The 10,891-nt window shown below is 31.8% G+C and overlaps 1 protein-coding gene and 1 long non-coding RNA gene across 4 annotated transcripts in view; both read left to right on the plus strand.

The window, feature by feature from the left end:
- Positions 1–1,826: 1,826 nt before the first annotated feature.
- Positions 1,827–10,891, plus strand: part of LOC145044325 (uncharacterized) — a 33,167-nt gene continuing 24,102 nt past the window's right edge. Inside the window, exons 1-5 of one of the 3 annotated variants that reach the window (XR_013681285.1) lie at positions 1,827–2,066; positions 2,332–2,426; positions 2,512–3,091; positions 3,184–3,383; positions 3,563–3,777. This is a non-coding gene — a long non-coding RNA (uncharacterized LOC145044325). The remainder of the gene's footprint in view (positions 2,067–2,331; positions 2,427–2,511; positions 3,092–3,183; positions 3,384–3,562; positions 3,778–10,891) is intronic. The other 2 variants (XR_013681286.1, XR_013681287.1) reach the window with 2 other exon arrangements.
- LOC145044324 (protein CANDIDATE G-PROTEIN COUPLED RECEPTOR 7-like) lies at positions 4,897–6,405 on the plus strand. The gene has a single exon (XM_078993189.1). The coding sequence runs from the start codon at positions 4,942–4,944 to the stop codon at positions 6,226–6,228; it is 1,287 nt and encodes a 428-aa protein (XP_078849315.1). The 5' UTR covers positions 4,897–4,941; the 3' UTR covers positions 6,229–6,405.

A 10,891-nucleotide genomic window follows, 5' to 3' on the forward strand; every position in this document is an offset into this window, starting at 1 on the left:
TGATTAATTATACTCTCAGCGTTATTAGATCAACATCATCGATAATCCACAAAAATTCAATTCATATCATTCATTCAACATCGATTATCAAATAAAACTTGAAAATTGAGGTTAGAAAAATATCAAATCGTTTTTTTTTTTTTGAAAAATTTCATATAATTCTCTATCAATATACTCTTTTGTAGATCTAAATAGTCAAAATATCATGTTTCTAACATTTTTAAAAAAAATTAAATTGTATGCACTCCAACTGTTTGATGAAATGCATGAACTAAATTAGCACGTTATATTCATATATGAATATGTTTTTTCGGTATATGATTATTAAAACAAAAAACCAAATATGCAAGTCTGTATGTTATTCATATGTGAATAACATATAAAAATTATATACATTTGTTAAAATACCTTGTAATATTCATATGTGAATATACTGTGTAATATTCATATGTGAATATACTGTGTAATATTCATATGTGAATATACTGTGTAATATTCATATGTGAATATACTGTGTAATATTCATAAGTGAATATATCATCTAATATTCACAAATGAATATACTATGTAACATTTACATGTGATATACCATGTAATATTATGTAATATTCAGATATGAAAATATTTTCTAATATTCATAAGTGAATATACCATCTAATATTCACAAGTGAATATACTATGTAATATTCATAAGTGAATGCATCGTCTAATATTTAAATATGAATATACTATGTTTATTATATGCTATATTCATATATGAATGATACTTAAACTGTAAAAATAAATAAATAAATAAATAAAATAAAATAAAATAAAAATAAAAATAATCATAGTTTTTATTCATAACTGAATAACGAATGTACTGTAGTAAAAATCTGATTCATTTTTATTCACTTATGAATAACGATAGCTGAAAATATAAAAAAAAAAATTATTTTATCTTAAAACTATATCAATATGGATGTCTATTTGTAGAGAATAAAAAATCATGAATTTTGGTATATTTAAAATCATTTTTCGATAAAAATAGCTTCTTAAAAATTAAAAAAATCGAAAAAACTATGTTTTTGTATAGGTTAAGATAATGATTAGCATAGTTTAAGGAAACATGTTTTGTTCGAAATCACATGTCTATTATTTTCCCATTTCTGCTGGTACGACGGAGGCTTTTGCGACAAAAATAAATGAGTGGCTGAGAATGATTCTCCCATTCTCAACCTTTTTTTTCTCAATTAAACCCTCCTCTCTCTCTCTCTCTCTATATATATATATATATATATATATATATATATATATATATATATATATATCAGAAGTAAGTTCATGCGAAAATATAAATATTCTGCGAAAACAACTTTTATCTTATGAAAATTAGATACATGTACTATAAAAAAATAATTTTATTAGCAATAAATTAAAGATAGTAAGTTTACATTAGATGGTGTTATGATGATATAGATTTAAAGACGGTTTTTATAATTATATTTTTTTTCACGTCCTTAATCATTTTTAAATTCATGTTTTCATAATAAAAATGTTAAAAATCATACTTTGCTAATATGAAATAGTCTATCATCTATCATCGATTATCATCATGTATTTCAAAGTTTGGATGAATTATTTTCCAAAATATAATGTTGAGGTGACATAATATCATATGGTTTTCTTGTTTACGTGTTTTCGCAAATTATTTGCATTTTCGCATGAACCCTCCCCTATATATTATTACTATATATAAAAACCTTATTTTTCTCTTTCCTCCAAACTAAATTTCAGCCGCTTAATTTGACGCCACGTAGCCTCCCTTTTAAACGACGCCATGAATATTGACATCGCCTCATAACAATTCACTACCATTGTGTCGTATCTGCGTACTGCGCACGAGATGGGTTTAAAGAAAGAACATACGACGTCAAGTTGAAGACCAAGTAATTGAATCGTCTTCCAACGCTTCGTAATTGTCAAGTGTCGGTCCAAAACTACAATCATCCTAACGAATTTTTTTCTCCCATCTATAAATATGGATCCTCTCCCCTGACATCTTCATCTTTTCCTCAATTTCTGAGGTTAGGCTATTGATATAATGCAACCAGTATGGATTGTTTTCTCTATTGATCCTCGTTTGATATTTTCATTTTTTCTTCTTTATTTTTGAAATTAGGGATTTTGATACACATTTGTTTTTATTCTCATGGTATTTCGTACGTGTAGGTTTAGATTTTCTTTTCTCGTGGTTTATTTTTGTCATTCAGTGAAAGATTTAACAGGTTACTCCCAATTGAACGGTTTGCTTATGATACGGTTACTTTTCTGATGCCTTTTTCTTCACAGGTTACGCAAACAAGTAGGATCTGCATACAATTTTTTTTTCTTAGTTCCTTTTTTTTATCAACTTTCCGGGTCAAACACACCATTGTATCCTTAAAGTGAGTAATTGAGAATCTGTATAATTGTTATTGTATTTAGTAGTTTTCCTAACATGGTTTTCCTTTCTTTCACCATTTTTCTAAGGTATGCTTCATATAGTTTCATCACAGAGTGAGAAAGAAGAAACTTGAATAAAAAATCATCCAACTGCAAAAGAAGCTTGATGTTAATCAACATTTAGAACTAAAACCCAACCAAATGAAAGTGGAAATGGAAGTGATGAAGCATATGACACATGAGGATGTTGAAGCAAAGAAGAAGTTTGAGTCCTTTGAATAAGTTCTGAAAGAAAAAGAAGAGGAACTTGAGAGTTTGGAAGAGCTTAGTCAACCCTTGGTTTCCAAAGAACAGTTAAGCAATGATGGATTACAACATGCACCCAAAGAATTAATTTTTTTAAGCTTCTTTCCTTCAGAATGCTATTATTTGATAGTAAAAATTACATATTTGGTCCTTGTTTGAACAAGGTATGAAAGTTAATCATGTGTGTGTATTGGTGTAAATTGAATGGGTGAGCTTGATGAAAAGCTTTTCATTGTTGCTGTCAAAAGATGTTATTTAAGTCAAAAGAATGCAATCAACTTTGGATTGATTGTCATCGGATCTTTTCAGGGATCAAAACTAGCATCATTTCAAGGTCGTCACCATTGGAGGTGAATTCAATGTATGATCTTTATTGTCATATATCATCATTAACTTTTCATATTATGTTTTTACCTTTTTTCATCTTTTCCGGAAATGAAATGCTAATTAAAGAAGATAAGAAGATTGCAAGGCTGAAGGTTGAATGTGTGTATAATCAGGTCGTTTCCACTCTAAAAGAGATGAATCAGTACAATCTGATACGACCCCCTGTGTAGCTTGTGGGTTGTTTTGGCCAGGCATATCAAAGATGTTCCAGCTTGACAGCCAAGTATTTAGGAATTATCCATTTTTATTGTTTGATTTTATTTTAGGTAAGTTTTTGTTTTAATCACGAAAGTTTCCTTTAATGCATAATAAGTATTAGTCTTGGTTTAGGATATTCTGTTAGTAGCAGGATACTATAAAATGTGCTCCATAGCTTGTTTTGTTTTTCACGTTTAAATCAATAAAGTCAGAGAGTTGTTAGGAGTTTAACCTCTACTCGAAACAGGAGGGCACAAATTTCTTGTTCATTCTTGTGGGTGAATCATAAATCATATTACAATCCAAGTGGCATATATATCCATTGTCAGATCTTTGGACCAAAAAGGTGATCAGAAGGCAGCATTGAAAGAAGGTGTTGAATTTATTTTGAAGTAATGGAAATTAATACAAATAGAATAAACAAGGTTCAAGAGGATTGAGGCTGGAAAACATTGACTACAGGTTAGTTCCGCCTATTAACCACCTAAAATAATGGGTTTATAAATATTTTGTAGCTTCATTTTGACTTTTATTTTACTGTTAATATGAACTTTGTCTAAAATAACTGGAGGTGATCAATTTTTTAATTATTTTTAATCGTTTAACATGAGAGATTCCTATTTGAACAAAAAAAGTTTATCATACACATACATGTTACTCTCGCAATTATATTGGCTACATAATTTTTGTTCAATTTTAATCAAATAACTTAACATATCCCTGTTTCAAGTAATATGACTATACCTTTTAGGCCATAAGATAATTTTCTAGAAAGTATTTCAAATATGTCACATTTGAGGCACTCACGGATAGTTCTTTTACAAAGATACTATATACAGCACGGTCAAACTTTTTATTTTTTTACTATTGACTTCCTATGAAAAAGACATGGTATAATCGGTTATTCTCATAATGTTAAACAACTAGACGAAGAAAGGATCAATAATGGTATAATCGGCTATATATATATATATATATATATATATATATATATATATATATATATATATATATATATATATATATATATATATATTTGGACAACTTTTAAAAAATGACCAAGTGACTTATATGGTATTTTAGTTCCTTAAATTTAGGCTTTTTGTTTTTTAATTACTTTGTGAAGCTTTTAGCTGAATTAAAAGGTCTGTAAAGCAAATGACATTGTTAGGAGTTGTTTGCATTTGCTTACCCTAGATATTAGACACTTCATGATGCTAATACATTTTAGTAAGAGTTAAGATTTTTACATTTTAGCTCTTACATGTTAGAACAATACAATGGTTGCAGCAAATATTAGTGGATTTTACTGTTTTTATCAATATTCACATTGTACTTTCATTTTTATCAGTAAAAACAATGCATTTCATTTCCTCGCTCATAATAGCATTGTATTTTGATTTTTTAATCGACTATACTTACACAACATCAAAACAACTACCCAACTTACCTTGTCATGCTTAGCACGGGCTTAAAACTTTACTTTTCTAGTATGTATATATATATATATATATATATATATATATATATATATATATATATATATATATATGTTACAATAAACCGTCCGGAATTCGATATACGAAGAAAATAGGTTAATCATATACTGTCGCCTTTTTCTCAACAATGCCTTCCTCCGCCGTCAGCCCTACTACATGTGAATGGAAAAGAAGGATTTTAGGAAAAATTATCTCTGCTGTTCTCCTCCTCTTCTTCGTGTTTACTGCACCATCCACTGCGGATATCATATCTGCGAAAATCCGATCTCATAACCGAGATATGATTGTATTCTCGGAGTTCGAATATTCACATACCGGTTACGTTTCTGTGGCGCTCTCCTCCGTCGCGATCTCCTCCATTCCGGTGACATCAAACGTATCACAACTTGATCCTTCGCGTATCGGTTTCTTGCTTCTATCCGATGAATTTTTATACCGCTACTACCAGGAATTCAAACAAAACCCTGATATGTGCCCCTTAGATATCAAAAACATCTCAGTCCTGTTCACATTCCAAGATCTCTCCCCTCCTCTTCAGTCGTCCTTTAACAAATCGTACCATGTCACATATCCCGGTACGTACTCTCTCTTTTTAGCCAATTGCAACGACCAATCCCTCCTCACCATGGATGTCCGCACAGAGCTCTACAGCACCGATGATGAGGGGACTACCACTACCAAAGACTATTTATCAGCTGGGCAACCGCAGCCGTCTTTTTTCTTCAGATTGTTCCTTATTTATCTGTGTTTTCTAGTGTTTTGGATCTCTATATCCTTAAAGAAGCATCGATATTTTCAGAGGATCCATATACTTATGGGTGTGCTGCTTGTTATAACTCTTGTTCACCATTTATGTGCGATGGCGGATCAACAAGACCTGAAGGTTACGGGGAGTCATCATGGATGGCATACGTTGTTATACATATTTCAGTTTATGAGGAATGTGCTTTTGTTCACCGTAATCGTGTTGCTCAATGTAGAATGGTGTTTAAGGAAGCCGTTTTTGGTAGAGGGAGAAATATTCATCTTGACGATCGTGATCCTACTTGAGGTTTGGGCTAATGTAAGCTCTGTAGCGGCTGTGGAATCCGGTCCGCTTAATTATCAAGAGTTGCAGTATTTGATAGATAAGTTTTCGCTTATAGATTTCAGCTGTTGCCTGGTTGTTGGTTTCCATTGTTTTAACTTGGCTGATCAGGCTACGGATTCATCAAAGGGGACTTCTGCTACTGCTAGGCCGCCGAATATGTTCCATGCCTGGGTAGTAGTATACATTATATATTCGAGGGGAATGAATTTCCCGCTAAAGGTTACTGCTGCAAGAGAAGCCGGCGATCTTGTGTTCTATATGGTGATGTTTTACATGCACAAACCAATTCTTCTTCAGGAACAGAATTTAAACTGTCTAGGGTAGGGAAGTTAATTCATCTTCAAGTGGTTTTTCGTGGAACAGTTAGATGTTTTTAGTCTCTTTAATTTTGAGTTTTAAGCTTCTTCTGTTCATAACATATGAACATATTCTAGGTACCTAGGTTCATGGATATTTTGAGTTTTAGGCTTGTTCTTTTCATAATATACAAGGTAGCTAGGTTCATGGTTGTTTTTCGAATAGCTGTTGATTTCATAAGCTTATATAAAATGTATATAATTTATGATTATTCTAAATAATTGTATTATCAACATCGTAATAAATATATCTCTAAATATTATTAAAAAATAGAGTAAATTTGTCCCTATTCAAATGCTAAATTGTGCGTTCAGTCCTTATTGTAAAAAAAAATTTAACTCGGACTATCCTTCATCTGGTTAAAAGTTGTACGTTTCATTCCTCGTTGGTTTAAATATACACGCTTAATCATTTGCGAGAAATAAAATGACTATAATGCCCTTTGCAATTTTATTTTCCATTTATTTTTATCATTTCTGCTTATTTTTAATTATTAAAAATATTTTAAATAAAATTATAGGTCTCTCTCTCTCTCTCTCTCTCACTCACACACACACACACACACATTAAAGAACACTTAACCACCACCAAGATCACCGAAATCTAAGCCGCTACCGGAAAATCTACCTTTACCTCACTCTACTCCACTCCCTGGTTCAAAGCTCAAGACTACCACACCCTCCTTCCATCGAGGCACCCGTTCACCTCCTCCTTAAGCTAGGGATGTCAAAAAGTCTCGTGGGACCCCGTTCCCGTGGGGTCCCCGTCCCGTTTGGGGGGAATTTTAAAAAAAAATCGGGGGTAGGGACGGGGGCGGGGCCAAGGTTAACCCCCGTTTTAATTTCGGGGGCGGGGGCGGGGGCGGGAGCGGGGATAGGCAATCCCGTCCCGAAACCTCCATGGGGACCCCGTTAATAAATTACACATATATTTACATATATTAGTTATATAAATATAATAAACTATAACATGATTTTGAGCTTCCAAAATTTATCAAAAAAACATGTCTTTAAATTGTTAGTATAATGTTTTTAAGATGTCATAACTTTTTTATTTTTAATATGTAAAATTCTACTATAAATAAATATTTGTTACCTAAAATAGTTTCTTTAAGCGTAAATAACTACTTTTTTTAGCAAAAAAAAAGGCAGCCCAAAATCAATCGGGGGCGGGGGTGGGGGTAATAAAGGGGATTCGGGGGCGGGGGCAGGGGTAGGAAGGCTGAACATTTCGGGGGTGGGGGCGGGGACGGGGGAACAAGGAAATTTTGGGGATGGGGGCGGGGGATGCACTCCCCGTCCCGTTTGCCCCCGTTGATATCCCTACCTTAAGCCACATGTTTCCCGGAAAAGAATCACAAACCACCACCTCCTTCACCATCGCCACCCTCTTGTACAAGCACCAACCAAAAACTAATCGTGAACCTCCATTAACCACCTAACCAGCAACATCACCTCCAACAGCCTTCACCGGAAAACCCACATGTGACCACTTCAAGCACCACCTCAGAATCTCGACCCACCACAATGACCACCAAAATACAACCTTCATATGCCACCACCCTCTAAGGTGATGTTCCATACCTTACAGGTATATCTATAACAGATGAATGATACCATTTTCCAACCACTGTAACTATCTGATGTGATCACAATCTCTGGTGAGAGAGTTGTAGACGATTTTCGGATATGGAGGATCGTCATCATCACAGCCTCCAGTGGAACCACCAATGTCGCCTCATCACCACAATCTCCAGTGGAACCACCAACTCTGCAATCACCATCACCATAGTCCCCTGTTCGACAATTTATTACACCATAACTTGTAATTCATTGTCTCTCTTCACTTCACTGAGATAAATACAGCCCAAATTAAGAGAGGTGGTTCTCTAATCTTGATCTGTAGTGAACTAGAATCGGGAAAGAGGGGGTTGGGTTTAAGTTCAGGTGGTCTGCTTCGAAATGTAGAGCAATCATGGACATGGCTTCAACTCCCAAACGAGAAGCAAACTCGAAGATGACCATAAATTCGAAATGTGCCGCCATCGTCAAACCATCTAGTGTTCGCCATCAACTGAATCATCGTCGCCCGTACCTCTTTGTACCTCATATTCTCACATTTCAAACGGAGACGCAGGTGGATCTAGGGTTTTAAATGGTGATGGAGGCGAATGGGAAAGAGGGAAACAAATGGATCGAAGGAAAGCAGGAAAGGGGTTAGGGTGTTCTTGGGTACAGATATTTTTTTTCTTTTTTTTTTAATCTAAAAAATATAAATTAATAAAAGAAAAATTAAAAAAGAAATTATTAAGGGCAAAATTGTCATCTTAGGTCTATAGGGACGACCTAAGTGAAAAAAAAGATAATATAGGGAAGGTCCGAGTTAATTTTTAAAAATAAAGACTATATGCGCAATTTAACATTTGGACCAAGGACGAATCGTGTAACATTTGAAAAATACAATCTAGGCCATTAATTGTATTTCAATCCTATGTGTTCTACCCTTAGATCAAACTGCGAATATCATCTTCCCCAAATTGAATATATTTAATTCCAATAAAAGTTTTCTAATTGTCAAACAAAATTAACTTACATCCATAGAAATGGAATGTATATAATTCCAATAAAATCTTCTCATATTTTAAATCTTGAATTTCCGGTTACAAAGCTTTTAATATGGTCAGCTTTAAAAACATACTAGTAACAAACCATTTCAATTAAGACATTAATATCAACCATTAATATAAATATGTTTTTATTCGTAAACCATTAATATAAATTTATTTTTATTAGTAACTATTAAATACCAAAAAATCATATTCAAATTAGTACATACATATACGATTCATCATTGAATTCATGGTTCACACTTATTTTCAATCGTTGTTTTTCTTCAAATATTCTTCTACAACATAATTCTTATTGTTTATAATTTTCATCATCATTCTCTGCTTCAAACCTTTGCTGTTGTGCAGTAGAAGGTAAGTACATTATTTCGCTTTTTATGTTTTTTTTAGATTTTTTTTTTGTTCTTATATTAAATATATGTATTCATATATTTTGATTTTCTTTGTCACAAATTATATGAAATCGGTTAACTACTTTTCTGAAACTTTTCAAATAAACAGGAAAAGATATTACGTACCTTTAACGCAACAGAAATTAACTATCTTTGGAATTGACACTAATTAGGAAAATGTCATTTTTATATATTAGAGATGATTATGATTTTTTTAAATTATTATGTCATGGAAATCCGATTAATTTTGATATGATTTTAAAATATTTTGGTATGATCCTATCATACTTTTAGGTTGATTTAATAGGAAATAATATATAATCTATTTATGCATCTTTTGAAATTAAGTATGGAAACAATTTTGTTGACAGCTATAATAGCTTTCACACCTTTTTATGAATCATACCTCTTTACAGATAAATGCATTGTATACGTCCCTTTTATTTCATATAAAAGTTCTTTCTAATTCTAATTGTTTTCCCTTTTATTTTACACCCATGGCACAAAACAGTCGCGATGAGATCGTCTTTGATAAGGTTGCTGACATCGATGCATCCAAGGAAACCTGAAACATTCGTGTTCAAGTACTCTTGATTTGGAAGCAAACTTAAAAAACAACTCAAACATGTTCAGTAGCTTGGACATGATTTTAATTGACGAGTAGGTATAATTTTATCTTTTTATTATTATGTTGCTTTTAATTTATAAAATTTAAAACTTAATCAAATTCTTTTCAATTACATGACACTAAAATACAAGCAACAATAAAAAAAAATTCATTAGTTCGTTTAAAGCTCTCTTTGTTGAAGAATCTATAAGGGAAATTAGTAGTTTTGGTATGACCGAAATGAAGGAGATTACATGAAGGTTGATCATAAGCATTAGAATAATTTCTACAAAACAACCAAAGTTCGTGTATCAAATGATTTTGCTGTTATGGTGGATCCTTATAATTTTGTGACTTTTCAGGATTTAATAGCCAAGAATCTTGACACTCGTGTTGCATTTGGTAAGATTTTATTTTAACATTCTACCTTATATACACACAAATATCTATTATATTACACATCTATAATACAACAATCGTTTATTTTTATTTTTGTTCTATATTTTCATGGGTAGGTTATGTCGACTAATCCCTGAAAGTGATATTGAAAATTCAAGGGAGATACGGTTGATGAACTTTGTTGATCAGGATCTAAGTTAAGTATATGTGTTTAAAACATTTTATTTTCTAAAGTATTTACACCTTTCATTATATTTTAGTTTTATATTTTTTGCTTTTTTACTAATTAATTATTTCTATTAAATAATTAATGGCATTTCATGTATGAAGTACAAATCTTATAACAATTATATAATATTTTCAATAATTTTGTTTATTTTCTAACTATAACATAACACTTTTTTTCGATGTATATAAATAAAGATCTGATTAATTGTATTTAAATGAGGGGGTCTTATATAACATTGAAGATAGATGAAAATAAATTAGTTAAATTTATATATAAAAACCAAACAAACTATTAAAAGAAGTTAACCATCTCTATTAAAAGAAGTTAACCATTAGAGATGCTCTTAGTATAAGAATGGTCTATAATTCATTTATATT

This window comes from Lactuca saligna, chromosome 4 (genome assembly GCF_052625555.1).
Source record: "Lactuca saligna cultivar CGN05327 chromosome 4, ASM5262555v1, whole genome shotgun sequence".
Taxonomy (NCBI): domain Eukaryota; kingdom Viridiplantae; phylum Streptophyta; class Magnoliopsida; order Asterales; family Asteraceae; genus Lactuca; species Lactuca saligna.